A 16,932-nucleotide genomic window follows, 5' to 3' on the forward strand; every position below is an offset into this window, starting at 1 on the left:
TAAGACTGTGCTGCGAGATGCAGCAAACCTGACATCTGAACATATATATGGACTACCTGTGTGACCTCTGTAGGGTCCTGGTATCACCTCATGCTTCCAGTAGTGACACTTTGGAAACCTGGGTGTAAACTAAACACAGTTGTTTTAATCTAACACTTATGTGTATGTTTGCAGACCCAACTGTCTGTACTATGATCATCAAAAGAAGTGCAGACACAGCTTTCCCTCAAGGTTTCTTTGTAATTCAGCTGCTTCTATCATCAAGTCTTCCAGGCTTTGTGGCTGTGCAGCCCATTTCTCTGGTCTTTATTTATTTATTTATAATAGGGAAAAAAAGTGTTTTTTGTTTTTTTTTTACCAGAACACAAAAGATTAAACAAGACCAGCTGACATGTGTTTTTCTTGTAGTCAGGTTTATTATTGGCTGGTTGTTAAGGCACCATGTCCAAGTGATATCTTTGGATTATTAAGTACATGTGAAATGTTAATCCTTTTAATATAGTTACAATTAAACACATTGTAGTAACGTATGCAGGTATATTGGCTTCGAGGTCATGATGGCTTCTTAGTGCTTTCCTTCTGGACTCCTTACTTTAATACTCTGACGGTCTTTGGCAGCTTTAAAGCTTTTTTTCTGTCGTTGAAACATTTTTTGGCAACGTCAAATATATTAGTGTTTTTATTTAACAGCCGTAAAAGGAGCAGGCATGTGGGAGCAGTACGTAAGACACTTTGGCACTGTCAATAAAGTCAAAGGCGGTGATGGTTTCATCACAAACAGGTGCTGTACAGCGCTACTTTGCGGCTCATCTCCTCCAGCATGTTGCGGGCGGCTTGCTCCAGCTCGGCCAGCTCTTTAGCTTTGGCCTCCAGGATGCGCTGGTTGTCCACGTAGGAGACCTCTAACTCTGAAAACGCCACACAAAAACAAAACTGTCTTTTTTTAACGGTTTAAATTAAATTTCTTGCACAAGTGGAATATTTTTTTCTTAATTTTTATATATCTGATCGTACTTCAGAAACTGACTCGAGATCAGTCGGCTGGTTCGTAGCAGATTATTTCATGTGCTTTGTGTATTTTTTAACAGGAGAGGATCCAATAATGTAAAAAAAACAAAAAAAAAAACAGATCTAAACAAACAGGAAGAGAGCAAACTCCCTTCTTGTTTGTTAGAAATGCATTAATTTAAAAGAACAGAAGACAAAACTACAGAGTTATTATAAATTTATCTGAACAGTGTTCACCTTTGAGTCTCTCCAGCTTTCTGCTGCTCTGATTGAGCAGCTCTATGGCCTCCTGCTGCAGTTCGTCTGCCCTCCTCTTCGCCTGCTGCACCGACTCCCCTTTAACCTCCACCTGGTCCTCCACCTCAGCAAATTTATCCTTCAGCCTCTCATTGAACTCCTGCACACACACAAAAAAAAAAAAAACACACTGCAGCAGGAGTGGATTCACATGCAAACCAACACGGTTGCGCACGTTTGTGAGACCTGCTCTGCTTCGTCGGCATCCTGTTTGGCCTGCTGCGTCGTCTGCTCGGTCGACACCATTATCTCCTTCATCTCCAGGTTGTTCTGCCTCAGCAGGCCGACCTCCCTCTCCAGCTGCAGCAGGCGGCCCGTGGTGTTACTGAGCTTCAGCTCCGACTTGGCCGTCTCCGACTCCACCTGACGCACAAATGCACAGATTTATCTTGTCTTTTCTTTTTCACTTCTTCTTTTTAACTGTTCAGGGTTTGCCTCATACTCTTTCTGCTAATCCCACCATCATTAATTTCACCTGCATCTCATCCCTTTAAGCCAGAGTTTCTCCTGTGTGTTCACATGAAAGGAGCGGCGCTGGCAGCTTCTGACCAACCACAGCTAAAAAAAAACAGGCTAAAGTTTAGCCTGTTCAATGCCAGGAAGGAAACCCAACTATAGCATTGACATAAGATATAAGGTCACAGAACTCATATAGAATAATAAGTTATCTTTAAACATCTATATTTATTACTGATGATCATCGGGGAAAGCTAAAGACTTCAGATGCTATTAAAAATCTTTGGACCCTCCTGTGATCCACAGGATGGTCCAGGACCTGTGAGGCTATTTTCCAGAGATTTGATTGGTAAGTAGCTGGTGACTTGTTGATCTCTTATATGGAACATCACCTCTGGAGCACCGTGGGAAAAGTGATCCATATTTATAGTACCAAAAACCCAAAGTTAACCCTGAAGTAACCCAGATAAGCCAAAATCTGTGGATTATCTCGGAATTTCTTTTGTATGAAAGCGAAGACACGGCTACCTTTGAGTCGTCTCATCAAAGGTTGGACAAAGGAGTCAGTGAAAGCACAGTTGAAGAACTATTGCTCAAATTGTAAAACTGTGAGAAAGAATGTTTTGTTTTTCTGTCTTAAAAAAAGGACCCAAACTGGGTTATTTTAGTTGTAAATATTTTTTCTGAATCCAGTTCAGTTTCAGGAAGTTTTTGGAGCTCATTCAATCTTTCAAGTTTAGTTTTAGTTAAACTTGAATACCTTTGTGTCTTTATGAATTATTTTGTGGGTGGCGTTGTCAGGCATTAGAAAGTCAGTTTCCTTTACGTACATTCAGCTTTTGTTTGCTATATTATTTTTATTTTTTCAAAGTTTCTAATTTAATTTGTTATGTTTTTTTACGTTTATTTTTAATAGCTTAGACTAAAAATGCTTTTTAAAATAAAAATATTACATCCGAACACCCGACAGCAATAAAACATTTTTATATCACCGTGATTAAACTAAATCAAAGCTGAGTGTTTCCTGACTGCAATATTGTTTTTAAAGTCAGTTGTTACTGAAAACAAGGCAGACCTTTCTAAAATGGCAACAACGCACGACTCCATCTCTTGAACTTTGTGCTGTTTTTGTCATCCCGAAACAGTAAATGGAGTCACTGAATCAAACCGCATCATCACTGAGGTCAGCCGTACAGCGTTCAGCAGGTCCATGGTGCCCTTGGTGTTGTTCTGGGCCAACTCAATGGCGTCCATGGCGATGCTCTGAGCGCGGTCGGTCTCGTCCAGGGCAGCCTTAACTGCTTCTGCGGTGTCCTTCATGTTAGACGCCTTCTCGCTGACGGACAGGGAGAAAGAAAGATGGGTTTATTTACACATTTCTGTCAGAGGCAGCCAATCAGAAGAATGTCAGTTCAAAGGGGGAGGAGCTAAAACAGCTTGTTTTTCACATTTTAAATTTGCAGTTGGCTGCTCACTACCCGCTTCACTGACTGACCTCCTGTGTTTGAGCTCAAACTGGTAACAAGGATTTAGATTTTGACTAATCACCTGCCTCTGATGTCCTGCATTTGGCTCGTAGTCCAAGAAAATGTTTACAACAATTACAGAAGAAAACAAAAATATTGCCACCTGTAAGACTGCAAAAAAGATTTTTTCATGTTGAATTTTTTTATCCCGTTCCTCCTGTTTTCCATCCTGTCAGTCGTCATGTGTTACCTTGCAGCCTTAGCCTCCTTCAGCAGCGACTCGGCTGCCATGACATCCTCCGCGCTCTGACTGAGGATCGTCTCCACGCTGGTCAGAGTGGTGACCTTCTCCCTGATCTCGTCTGTCAGCTCCTGAAGCTTCTCGGCCGACGTCGGCATCTCCAGAGCCAAAACCTCGTTTGCCAAGGCCTCGATAACGGACGCGTCTGCTTTCTCATCTGGATGAACACAGACCAAACATAAATGAACCGTTTTATTTTAAGAAACATGCATAAATTTTTACACATTGTGAAGACTAGACGTGTACAGGAGAAACTCACTCATGAGAAGATCTCGAATCTCCCCGATGAGGTTGCGGAGCTGCTCGTTGCTCTGCTCCACTCTCTCTTTGCTCTGGTTGGATTTGATCAGCACCTCCAGAGCGTTCGCTTTGGCTTCGTTTGCTCGGATGTTCGCTTCCCACACCTGAGCAGAGTGTCCACACAGGTCCAGGTTACCTGTCTCACATCCACCTGCAGGTGTTCCACATTATAACACGACGACCATGTTCACTTACCATCCTGGAGAGCTTGTCTACCTCCTGCATAGCTTCTAGGATCGCCTGTTCCAGCTCATTGGCTGAATTGAGAGACGTCTGAGCGGTTGTGACAGCGCCTCCACACTCTTCTCCTCCACAGCGAGGCGCTCCATCCTCGTTGGTGCAGCCCAACCCGCCACAGGTGGAGCAGCCATCATCACCTTCAGAGGCTCCACCACAAATCTACAGAGAAAGACAGAATTACCAACAAAGGTGAACGTGTGATAGACAGATGCGATCTTCCAGTGTTCTCACCTTCTCACTTAGTGAAGACATGCTAAATTTATCGAGCTCTTTGGACAGCTTGTCCAGCTTCTGAACGTTTCTCTGTTGTTTTCGGTCAAATTCCTTCTTCCTGCTGCTCAGTTTGTCCTCCGTGGCTTTCCGTACTGCAACTGACTGCTTGACTGTGTTGCCAGGGTCGCTCGTAGAAGCATTGGTGCGCTGCTCTGCCATCCTAGACTGCATGTGCGCAGCAGTAATAGTCTCCAGGGCACCTGGAAACAGTAAAGTTAGGGAACAGTGAAACAGGGCTGGACGGAAATGTAGTACTGATGTACCGATTAAAACGTGCCGACTTTCTGTCTTGGCTTAGCTGTAAAGGTCTAAGAGTGACGCTTTAGGCTGAAGCACTTGATTTCTCACCATGTATGTTGGCGTTCTTGGCGTCGTCCACCTGCTGTCTCAGCCTCTGGACGCTCATCTCCAACTGGTTTGCCTCAACAGTCAGCACGTCTAAGTCTGCGTCGGTGGCATTTGCATCACTCTGAAGAAGTTCCAAGGCTTCCTCGGTTGTGTTGAGCTTTCCATTGAGATAGGACATCACACCACTAAGAGCACAGTGAAACAATAAACACCAGTTGCTTGCTACAACCCCGAGTAAGCCTCTGTTTGGTGGTGTGCATACGTTATCTGATGCATCAGCTCCTGTATCTGCTCCAGCTTCACCGTGGCGGGGTTGCTCTCCAAGATGTCTCTGACAGCCTTGGAGTTTCTCTCGAGACTTCTAATCAACTCTTTGTACGGCGCCGTCACTCCGACAGTCTGCAGCTCGTTCACTTTGGCCTCCAGCCGGCGAGTTTGGTTGGTCAGCTCCTCGACCACGGTGTCCCAAGCCGCAAAGCACTTGTGGCAGGGTTTGCAGTCAGGGAACTCACCGTGGTAACCCCTAGCACACTCGTTGCACCGGGGGCCCGCCGCGCCCTCCACACAGGTACACTGCCCTGTGGCACGATGACACTGCTCACTGGAGATCCCCCGGTGGTCGCAGTCACAAGCTAGAAACACACACAGGAAGGTGGAGACGCGAACTAAAAAAACGACTCCCAGGAATATTGCTACAGAGGAAATACCATGTACTAAGGGTGAAACAACCCAAATTTTTAATTAATAACAGTTTTTTGTTGTCTGTGTTTGTATATCAAGTTTTATATTCTGTATTTGTTGTAGTTTTAATGCAGTACTGAAGCAGATTTAATGCGATAGGGACTTAAATAAAGGTAAAAACATAGCAGTGTTTCTTTCTGCACTGTTCCTGCTGGTGTTAAAGGGCGAGAGGCAGGGCAGACTCAAATCATGTCACCAATCTGTTGCAGTTAACCAATGACAGTTAACCTTACATAGAGAAACCCATGCAGACACGAGGAGGACGCGACCTTCCCAGGACCTTCTTGCTGAGTGTTTAGAAATAACCTTCAACTTTTATAATGTCAGAACAATAAAAACAGTAAAAACATGTAAGTTACGCGCAGCCCTCATAATCCAAAAAAACATCTTCATGTTTTTGTCTCCCTGGGAAGTAAGTCACTTAAAGTTTATTTAACCTCAAATGCTTTCAGTAAATAAACTTGGACATGAATATGACCTCGAAGGTCAGGTTTCGGTAAAAAAAAAAAAAAAAAAAAAAAAAAAAAAAAAGGAATATCATGTGTCAGAAAGAAGGAAAAAACAGTCTGATAGATTTTCCCCATCAGTGTTCCTGTACTTAGAACATAGAGAACATATCAAATGTCTAAACTGAGACATTTGATTATTTCATGAAACATTTGATGGCAGTATGTCTCAGAGAAAAAGGGGGCAAAAAAAATGCTTGAGCATTTTTGCAACCAATTCACTTTAAAAAGAACTAGTGCTGTCAGCGTTAATCTCCTTAATCTTGCCGTGCAGCCCCACGCACAAGGCCATCCGTTGGCGTTAACATAATTTTAATGAGATTAACGCTGACAAAAAAGAACATCTTAGAGACAGACAGAGGTTCATCAATCTGCAAAAAAACTGTCTACAAATTGTCCAACAATTTTACAATAACATTCCTCAAGGTAAAATCATGACGACTTTGAATATCTACAGTTTATGTCATAACAACATCAGAAGATTCAGAAAATCTGGAGAAATCTCTGTGCGCAAGAGACAAGACCAAAAATCACTGGATTTGTGGTGTTCAGGCCCTCAGACAGCACTGCATTAAAAAAAACAGACATGACTCTGTCATTACTGAGATCACTGCATGAGCACAGTTCTCTGTGCCATCTATAAATCCAACCTCTGTGATGCAAAGAAGAAGCCACATGTGAGCATGATCCAGAAACACCGCTGTCTTCTCTGAGTAAAAGTGGAAAGCTGAGGTCAGACGAACTGAAATTTGAAATTCTTTCTTGGAAAACATGGACCCCGCATCCTCTAGACTAAAGAGGAGCGGGATCATACAGCTTGTTATCAATGCTCAGTTTGAAATCTGGAATTTGTAATCAAGAAAAAAAAACTGAGACTGAGGACTGCTGAGCAGCTGGAATCCTCCCTCAGATGAGAGCTGCTGGTTTGCTCAGTTCCCAGATGTTTGTGGACTGTTGTAAAAAGAAGAGGGGATGCTTTGAAATTGTACATTTTTTCAGTTTAAACATGTGGTATGTTTTTCAATATTCTACTGTGTATAACATGAGATTTGCAAATCACTGCGTTCTGTTTTTATTTTTATGCAGTGAGCGTCCAAACTTGTGTGATTTATGCAACAGAAGGTGAGGCTCTGGTTTAATGAGGTTGAATTGTTACATCTTTCTGCAGAAACACAGTCATGGATGAATGTAAATGGTGATTGTTGGTTACTAACTGAGAAAAGCTACACTACTATTATATTAAAAAGACATTTTAACCGCTGACACTTGTAAATCTGAGGCGTTTTTTTTTTTTTTTTATCATCTGCATACAACATATACGCTCCCACACACTCCTCACTGAGGAGGCCACAGCGTTCCTGTAAATTGGTGCATTATTTCATCATCTGTGCAGAAAGGCCTAAAAGACCATCAGAGAATTCAGTGGGAATATTTTATATTCCTGTTTCCTCTGTGTGTTTGTCCGTGACGAAAATGGGAAGCCTGGGAATTCTGGAGAACATCTGTTTCTCATGAGAAGAGGTCATTCCCAGATCCAGCTGCCCCTGCTGCTCTCTCTTTCTCTGAGGGTGAGCCAGCTACTGTGGGACACTTTACTGCAGATGGACTCTTCAGCAGTTTGTTTCGCAGACAATAAAACTTTTCAGGATCCAAAAACAAAGCTGAGCGCCAACCCGGCTGACTGAGTGCTGCCGACACGTAACTGCTGTCGGAGTAAGCCGAATCATCTGGAAACCATTTCAAAGCTATCGCTGCTGGTCTCCCACTGAGTCACAAGAATAACATCCTGTGAGAACATGAATACTAAGATCCAACCACAAGGACACATCAGGAAGCATTAGAATAGTGATGGTTTAGCTCCAACGTGCTGAAATAGAAGTGAGGGTATTGTTGGTGCTCAGCGTAAGACCGAAGGTCTGCAGTGTGAAGACAATACTGATAAAAATAAAAACAAGGCCACAGTGGCATGTCCTTCTTAACTCCTTCCCTATTCAGGGTCTCAGAGGGGCTGGAGCCTCATTAAGTTTCCCTTTCTGTGGCGCAGAAGGCAAAAAGGCTGCTAGAAAGTTATATAAGCTTGTGAGATGTTTTAGAGCAACAAAAACTTCACAAAAGGCAAAGGAAAAATAAGTACCATACCATTAGACCGTACATACCACCTGGGGGCGGCAAAAACAAGCTGATATGATGAATTTCGGAGTAGTTTCTAGACTAGACGCTCCTTCAGGGCGCCGCTAACCTCCGAATATTTGTCTGCTTCACCGTGAAATACTTCATTGTGTTCATCGGGTAGTTTTTTACTGCACTTGTGTCCCACACAGGTTTACTTGAAACAAACTCCAGAATCTTTGGAAGAATCTGTTTTTTCACAGCTCAGTCTCAACACATTAAACCACTTTTAAAAAACGATTTCTTCCCGCTTGCTTTCACGTCTAATTGAGCAGGGTAGCCTGCCGTTTATCTTACTCGCTTTGTTTTTATTTGATCTTAACGTATATTCATTGTTGATTTAGTGACTGTTATGTATATGATATATATATTTTGTATAATCCCTACAGCACTTTGGTCCACTGAGGGTGTTTTTCTTTTTAATGGGCTTTAGAAACAAACGTTTTTGACACAAGTTCATCTAAGTTGCACAGGCAGGTTTTTGAAGTTGGAGCCCTTTGATCTGTCCATGTCCCAGGCTATTTTACCCAACCAACACAGCCCCATATCTGCAATTCTGTCTCCAAATTACCCCCACTTCCAAGAATTCTTGAGAAAGTGGTTATAAAGCAGCTTGTAGAGGTAATGAAAGACAACAACCTCTCTGGCAGTACAGACACCGCTTTACTTTGGCTTCAATTTCAGGTAATCTTACTGTTCTTATTTTAACTGGTGAAGTCAGAGAGGAAAGACTGACATGGTTCGGACATGTGCAGTGGAGGGATAGTGGACATATTGGTGCTGCCAGGGAGGAGGAAATGAGCCTCACAGGAGATTCATGAATGTGGTGAAGGTTGGTGTGACAGAAGGAGATGGTAGAAACAGGGTGAGATGGAGGAAGGTGATCCACCATGGTGACCTCTAAAGTAAGGAGGAGGAGAAACAGGAGGATAAAGCTTTTACTAGGCCTGACTACAGCATTTGATAGTTGACCATAGCATTTCCCTCAAGAGACTTAGGAATGAGGAATGACCAAAGTAGAAAGGCACTCAAATGGGTCTCATCCTACTTCTACTTCACCTATAGAGTATTCAGAGTCACTGCGGTCAACTTTATTTCATCAGCTGCTCTAATAAGATGTGGAGTCCCACAGGGCTCGGTTCTTGGACTTGGACTTGTTTAGTTTCTATCTGTTGTTAGTTTATATTATGCCTGTTAAATGTCTCGTTCAGGAAAAGCACATAAAAACAGAGCCTCTCCATTCTTCCCACGTTGCCATTAAAAACAAGAGGACTTCCAATTTCTTACAACTGATAAAATGTGTCTTTATTGTTCCTGATCATATTTCTAATAGTGTCGCTGTCCATCTTAAACAACTAAAAACCGACCACCAGCAAGCTACTCAACACCTGAGCATTACTTTGAACATGTCAGTGTCTACCAGCAGTCAAAAGACTTTTACACTAAATTTTAGTTAATACAGTCAAGTTTTTCTTTTAGAAAACGAGACATATTTTCTACATTTTCCCTGTAATTTACTGAAATATCCTTTTACATTTTACAATGGGCTCTTTATGTTTGTATAAAATTCTGAGTAAAGAAATATGTTGGTGGGTCAGACTCACTAAGTAACCGGGATTATTTTAGTAGTAATTAATTTCTCCTGTGCTCAGTTGGTATTCTTGCTATATGCTTCCACCCCCCTGTTTCCCACAGCCAGCTGCCAGATAGTCTTGTTCTCACTGACATGAAACTTTCCAGGCATTTCCCAGAGTTCCTGATGGTTTCTTGTTTGCATTTTTCTGTCATGTTTAAAGTAGTTCACCAAGTTCTTTCTTGTATACTCCCTGGCAGACTGGCTGACCTTCAAATGTTTGACTCTCTGGTCCTGCATTTGGGTGGTGGTGATATCTTACCATAACATTTGACCTCTGGATTCCCCCAGAAGAGCTCTTTGCACTCCCGGCACGTCCGGCCACCAAAACCGGGCTTGCACATGCATTGTCCTGTAACCTGCAGGCAGCGCAAAAAACACAGCGATCAGGTCAGAGCGTTCAATAAACTTCAAAGCTCTTCTCTCCGATGCAGACACAATAAAGCTTTGTAGTTTGGCAGAATTTGTTCCTGCCAGGAAAGAAAATTCCTGTGTCATTCCACAGTGTATTCCGAGACTTCCTTCCTCCGATGGAATGAAGCCAGTAAACACAGAAAGCTGAATGTTTCGTGTCATCAGTTCTTTACATGTGAGAGGAGAGAAGCAGGTCCTAAACAGCTGGAGTCCATATATCAAAAACTACTTGAAGTTGTTGGGATGGTCACACCCTACAGTGTGGGGGTTTGGGAAAACCAATCCCCAACACTATGTAAGAGAAAGTTTGGAAACAGCAGCTCATAGATGGACAGGATTTTGTGGTTCATTTCAGATTGTGTTCAGAGAGAGTTAACTGGAGCAGCTGCTGAGACGATGGTGCGGGGGTTTCATTACTTAATTAACTGGAGTTTAGATTTCTTGTTCTCCTGAAATGTCAATACTGTCCTTGGATACATATCCACATGTTTCCGTCCACACTGTTTGCTCCGGTTCTTTTCCCAACTGTTACTATAAATACCCATTCCTATATCTTTATACATACATCCGGCCTGGCAGATACAGGAAAAATCTGAGCAGGGAAACCATTCATCTGGCATTGACCTGCTTGGTATGGATAATCCTACCAGAAATAAAAATTTCTAGTGGTATTTGTGCTCCAGGTGACTCACACCAAGCAACTGAGCACAAGTTTTAGATTTCATCACCTAAAATGTCTGTAAAAGTTAAAAGGCTTACCCAAAAATTACTGCATGATAGTGTTAAAGGACAAAATTTGGTTATAAACACAGTCTGCCTCACCTCATTGCAGGAGGATTTGAACGAGTGGACAGGATCGCAGTCGCAGCGCTGGCAGCCCGTCCCGCTGGCGAGGTTCCACGTATCTGGAGCACAGCGGCCGCAGTCCTGACCGACCACGTTGGGCTGGCAGGGACACTGGCCACTGTGCTGGTCGCACTGACAGTCATCGGGGGACGAACAGGCATAAGGAATCGTCCCTACTGAATAACACGTGCACTCTGCGGAGTGAAGACATGTAACAAGAAAGATGCACTGCAGAATTATGGGAAATTTACTGGCTAGATGGATATTTGAGATCTGTTTATGTTTGTTAACATAGACAGATTCTATTCAGACTGTGTGATCATAACCACTTCCACACTATACACCACTAATTTAAATGCAGACTTTACATTAATTGCCTTAATGCAAAATATAAAATTTAGGCCAATGTTAGTCTTTTTCTGATGAATATCCACAAATCCAGCAGCAGCCACAACTAAAAATGACACCAACAACTCCCTTAGAATTTGACTTCTAAAGTTCCAATCACGCAGCCTAAAGAGCAGTCAGCAAACCCCTGGATGACCACTAGTCACCCTGGAAAAAAGGATATCCCCCAACTGGTTGGCAAAAATCTCATTGTTTGGGTTGCGAGCAGATTGGCACAGTTTCCCATAGTTTGCATAGAATACACAGACTTGTGTACAAACAGCTGACAGTACAGACTGTTTGCCTTCAAAGTAAAAGTTGTGCCAGCTTTTTCAAGCGATGTGTCCTTGATCCAACACAGCTGATTTAATTGGCTAAATTACCTCCTCAACATTTCTAAGTTCTCCAGAAGCCTGGTCATGAACTAATCATTTGATTCAGGTGTGCTGACCCAGGGTGATATCTAAAACCTGCAGGACACCGGCCCTCGAGGCCTGGAGTTCGACACCCCTGGTCTATAGCTTGCGCTGAGCTTACATGAAGTGGGGGACAACATTTTTTTGTCCCAAATGGTCAGACTGACTTGGATAAAGTAAAAGCTAACGGCCATACGGTACCCAAATTAGGACGACATCTTGCCAATTTACTGATACAAACTACCACAAAAGTCAGAGGTCACTGTAATCACATGCACCAAGACTGGGAGGATGTGTACTGGCCTCCTTCTGGCTGTGGCTACAATTATTTAGCAGGAAAGTGAAACCGGCATTACACACAGGAACCACTAACAAATATATTTTTGGATAACAATAAATATGATGAATCATGTTCAGCTGTACTCACTCCTGCAGCTCTGTGTGGCAGCATTGCCATAGTAACCCAGTTTGCAGTGCTGGCACCCGTCGCCCTGGGTGTGGTACAGGCATTTGAGACAGGCCCCGGTGCGAGCATCGCAGGAGTCCAGGTCGTGCATGTCGATGTTGTTGTTGCACTGGCAGGGCATGCAGCGCCCACCGGGCACCAGAGGATTCCCAAAGTAACCCGGGGCACACTCGTCACACCTGACACCTGGAAGGGATGCAGGAGACAAGTCAGCTGGTATGGTATCATACATGAGACCTCAAGTTTGTTGCTTTTCTTTTCCTCTTGAATCTAAAGATTGAGGTCTGGCACGCTAATTACAGACTACTGAAGTGTGTTTGTACTTGTGATGAGCGTGTGATGTGAAGACATGTTGACAAAAACTGCACCTGAGCCCCGCTTACATAAAAACAAATCTGTGAAATGTTGTGTTTACATGCCTTTGTATCCGCGGCCGCACACACACACCAGCTGATTGGTATTAGGCAGAAGGTAACAGCTGTCCGCAAACTGGCGTCTGCTGCGTGGCCCATCAGGACACATACAAGGGCGACAGTATCCGCCTGAACCCAGCTCTGGGTCACCATGGTAACCGCTCAAACACCTGGTAGCAGAAGAAAAGGTGTTAATGGATCCTTCAGTTTAGATCTGGAAGGAAAAGGTTAGTAAAAATCAGCTGTTTCTGAGAGACACCTGAGTACTGAAGAAATGTCTGCCCAAACTGCAACGTCCCATATAGCTGCATTCATATAATTTTACCTTAAAATTACATCGGGTAGACTGTTCAACACAGGAGAGAAGGAGCTGGGTTTGGATGGGTTGCAAAGCGGCTTGCAGATCCACAACTCCAGCACTGTGCAGTTTTCCTCAGACAACTTAATAATAATAATAATAATAATAATCTTTATAAGCCTCTTTCCACTGCTCAAAAACTAAATAAATAACATAAAACAAAAATGTTGCCATCCATAACTGGAAATTTAGATTTATTAACTAGGAAATTCAGGATTTCTTTATTTTCAGGTTATTTTCTCAGAAGTTTGAGTTAATAGGTCAAATTCTTGAGATAACAACCTGAAACTTTAAATTATGAATGGCAAAAAAAGGAAATGGAAGTTTTATTTGAAGTGTCTTCATCACTAGCAGTGTTACGCAAGAAAAAAACCAAATGAAACGTTTATTCTTTTATTTTCAACCCTGTAATGCCAAGTGTGTCATATTTGATACATAAGATTTTGTGAGTTTTTTAAGATTTCTGCATGATTGGAGTGTTTTTTCCCTAAAAAAACTGAATAAAATGCACAAATAACTTTTCTAAGCAATGAAACTGCAGTATATAAAAAAAGAATATATAAATTTAATTTCTATAAAAAAGTCTCTGTAAGAAGGTTCGATAAACACTCACTAATAACAGTGTTTATAACCCATAAACACTATCAAATTGAATTTTCTGGTAATTCTTTAATGGTTCAGGGTTTACAGGGATAAATGACAGAAAACTGAATTAACTGAGGAAGTCAGGTTTTTTGTATTTTTTTTCTTGTTTTTTATGTCAGGGATGCAGTCCTGTTCTTTTTGTAACTGATGCTTGTGCTTATTGTTCTCATCTTTAATTTAAATTTGACAAATACTGTGGGCTAAGAAATGCTATCTTCTGCTGTCCCTATATGTTGCCACCTTTTTTTAGACATCTACACTCGTTTCCACACATTGGGGTTTAATGGTTAAATCTCCTTTTTTCCTTGACCAAGGAAATGAGCTTTGAGGCCCTTGAAAAGCTATTATACTAATTCTTTTATGTTGAATCTCTATAATATCTGTCTCTACCTCACTAGTATTAGCAGATTTAAGCTACCACCACTGCATCTATATTCACATCCTCACCTCTCGCAGTGGTGTCCGGTGGTGAAGTCTCTGCAGCCCTGACACTCTCCAGTCTGAGGGTGGCAGTACTCGCTGTGGCCGTTACACTGGCACGGTCGGCAATGAGGGAAGCCCCAGAAGCCCGGCAGGCAGTGTGAACACTGGCGACCCGTGGCCCCTGGAACACACTCGCAGTGGCCGGTGGCCTCGTGGCACAAGGGGCTGACAGAGCCCAGAGGGTCACAGTTACAAGCTGTGGGGGTGAAGGGATTAGGATTAAAGAAAACATCTAAACTGAAGATGAACACGTCGGCATTGAACTTCAGCTGCACTCACGTCTGCAGCCGGCGGGGCCGAACAGGAAGGTAGCCGGGGCGCAACGGTCGCAGTTCCTGCCTGCGATGTTGTGTCGGCACTGGCACTGACCGCCACTGGGGTCACACAGGGAGCTGAGTGAACCCTGAGGGTCACACTGGCAAGCTGAGGGATGAGATTGGGGGGGGGGGGGGGGGGGGGGGGGGTGATGAGAGTGGAAGCAGGAACAATTTTTAAAATCTTCAGATTCTGAAGATGAAGATGAACTACACACCCATGGCTCCTTTGTGCAGCAAGGCAGAGGCACTGAAGATGTACTGTTTACAGATGTCGGTCATGGGGCTCTTTATGATGCTCTGGCTGTTCTCCAGACATCGATAGCGCCGGAACGTATCCCATGCTTGCTCTCCCACGTCTCCGTGGAACATTTCTAGCTCTCTGACACGGGGCATCAGCACCAACTTTAAAAACAGAGAAGAGCGTAAGGAGCTACTGAGGGCCACTATGGACCAACAGTTGGAGCTTTCACTGGCTTGGAAGGACATGAAATGTTCCTAAAGCAACTGCTTTAGAAAATGAGTGTCCGTGGTCTTAAGTTTTTACATTTCAAGAGAGCCGTACGATCTGAGCAGGACAGGTCCTGGAGTACAGGCAGGACCTGTCTGAACAGGTGTGTTTGTGTGCAAAGCCACATACCGAATCGATGAGTGTGTACGGGTTCTGGACGGTGCTGACTGACGAGTAGAGAGGCAGATTGAGTTGGATCGTGTAGTTCAGCCCTTTCTCAAAACACACCGGCCTCACCAGCAACACATGTCTGAAACACACACACACAGTTAGTTTATGTGTCTGTGTGAGCATGTTCAGTGTACAGTAAATGAATGTTTTACCTGGATCCAGGTGGAAGAGAGATCGACTGCTGGTCTCCGCTCTGGAAAGAGTTACTGCAGTGACTGGAGTAGTTTGGAGGGCTGAAGACGGGGCGCTGCACTTGGATGTTCACCTCCTCCCATTGCTCCGGTAGCTGTCGACAAACAAACATACATGTGGTATTCCTTCATCGTTCCTCCGTCTTTGTTTCTGTTTGAGTGTATTTATTCAAATAAACTGTCCATAGGCTACCCTGTGTCACATGTTTCACGAAAAAGAGATAGTTGGCATTCAGGCAAAGTTTTTCCCAATCTTCTGTCCAACTTTGGTGAATGAATTATTGCCCTAGTTTCTTGTTCTTAGCTAACAGGAGAGGTACCCGGTGTGGTCTTCTGCTGCTGTAGTATTCAGACATGCTCTTCTGCATACTTTGGTTGTAACGAGTTTTTTTTTTTAAGTTACTGTTGCCTTCAACTTGAAACAGTCTGGCAATGCTCCTCTGAGAACTGCCGCTCACTGGATGTTTCCTCTTACTCGGACCGTTCTCTGTAAACTCTAGAGATGGCTGTGCGGTGTACTGCTGATCTCAGTAGATCGGCAGTTTGTGAAATACTCTGAGAAGCTCGTCTGGCACCAACAACCATGTCATGTTGAAAGTAACTTAAATTTGAGCTTCAGCAGGTCATCTCGAGCACATGCCTGAATGCACTGAGTTGCTGCCATGTGATTGGCTGATTAGATATTTCTCTAAACAATGATATTCCAGTTGGCAAACAGCTGTGACATACTTCATATTTATCAACACTTATTGATGAACTAGATAACTCAGGGTTTATGTAGAGAATATTTTCATTTAATTAATGACTAAAAGGACAGGAGAGCTCATTGATGTTTGCATGAGTTTTCTGCCTGTTAGTCTGCCTGCTCAAAAGATTACGCAAAAATATTCGACCAAACTTTAGGAAAATGTTCAGTAAAGAAAGAAACCATAAAAAGTTAGTGACAAAGGTTCTTTCAAAATGCCATGGAGCAATAACTGACTCTGAAATATGCAAATCATTTGTGTTACCTGTGGCTCATAGCGTATAAGGATGTCATAGTCCATGGACTCGGGGATATTGTCGATGCTGAACTCTAGATAGGTTCCTTCTGGCACATTAACGAAGCCCATACCAGTCCACGTAGGACTCCGACCTTCAGGATAGGGCCGAGGTACCAGCGTCACGCCCTGATGGGGAAACAAACGTTCACAAATCTGGAGGGAAAAAAAAGCACCACAAGCCGATGTGAACACACTCACAGGGCCGTGCTTGGCGTCCTCTGCCTCGTATGTGTAGTGATCCAGAGCCATGAAGTAGTAGCCAGACTCGACCTGATCGCAGCGGCGCCCGAACATGTGCTCCCTGCACACACACTGTCCTGTGTGAGGATCGCAGCTGTGGAGAGATGGCAGGTCGATAAAAGAAAGACAAAGTTTTACACATCCACATGCATAAACTATTTTTTCCCTTGTTTATAATTTAATGAAAATGGTGAGATCTTCCATTAATTTCATTGCTTCCTGTTAGACATCTTTCTTCTTTAGAGGCAAAACAGCTGCACATCTTTCTGCAGGAGCTGTTCTATTTAATGGTCAAT

At 43.2% G+C, this 16,932-nt stretch overlaps 1 protein-coding gene across 1 annotated transcript in view; it reads right to left on the bottom strand.

Annotated features, from left to right (window-relative positions):
* Positions 1 to 376: 376 nt before the first annotated feature.
* The window catches only part of lamb1b (laminin, beta 1b), a 30,486-nt gene continuing 13,930 nt past the window's right edge, over positions 377 to 16,932 (bottom strand). Inside the window, exons 13-33 of the mRNA XM_084911128.1 lie at positions 16,595 to 16,730; positions 16,364 to 16,522; positions 15,315 to 15,448; positions 15,121 to 15,241; positions 14,699 to 14,885; positions 14,446 to 14,589; positions 14,131 to 14,362; positions 12,687 to 12,850; positions 12,229 to 12,453; positions 10,975 to 11,192; positions 10,001 to 10,097; positions 4,952 to 5,321; positions 4,690 to 4,874; positions 4,300 to 4,541; positions 4,024 to 4,227; positions 3,788 to 3,932; positions 3,478 to 3,685; positions 2,956 to 3,097; positions 1,492 to 1,668; positions 1,246 to 1,405; positions 377 to 908 (exon numbers count right to left, since the gene is read on the bottom strand). Coding sequence (XP_084767254.1) covers positions 772 to 908; positions 1,246 to 1,405; positions 1,492 to 1,668; positions 2,956 to 3,097; positions 3,478 to 3,685; positions 3,788 to 3,932; positions 4,024 to 4,227; positions 4,300 to 4,541; positions 4,690 to 4,874; positions 4,952 to 5,321; positions 10,001 to 10,097; positions 10,975 to 11,192; positions 12,229 to 12,453; positions 12,687 to 12,850; positions 14,131 to 14,362; positions 14,446 to 14,589; positions 14,699 to 14,885; positions 15,121 to 15,241; positions 15,315 to 15,448; positions 16,364 to 16,522; positions 16,595 to 16,730 — 3,787 coding nt within the window. The 3' untranslated portion in view covers positions 377 to 771. The remainder of the gene's footprint in view (positions 909 to 1,245; positions 1,406 to 1,491; positions 1,669 to 2,955; positions 3,098 to 3,477; positions 3,686 to 3,787; positions 3,933 to 4,023; positions 4,228 to 4,299; positions 4,542 to 4,689; positions 4,875 to 4,951; positions 5,322 to 10,000; positions 10,098 to 10,974; positions 11,193 to 12,228; positions 12,454 to 12,686; positions 12,851 to 14,130; positions 14,363 to 14,445; positions 14,590 to 14,698; positions 14,886 to 15,120; positions 15,242 to 15,314; positions 15,449 to 16,363; positions 16,523 to 16,594; positions 16,731 to 16,932) is intronic.

This window comes from Perissodus microlepis, chromosome 17 (genome assembly GCF_051167445.1).
Source record: "Perissodus microlepis isolate ML-2025 ecotype Zambia chromosome 17, ASM5116744v1, whole genome shotgun sequence".
Classification (NCBI taxonomy): Eukaryota; Metazoa; Chordata; class Actinopteri; order Cichliformes; family Cichlidae; genus Perissodus; species Perissodus microlepis.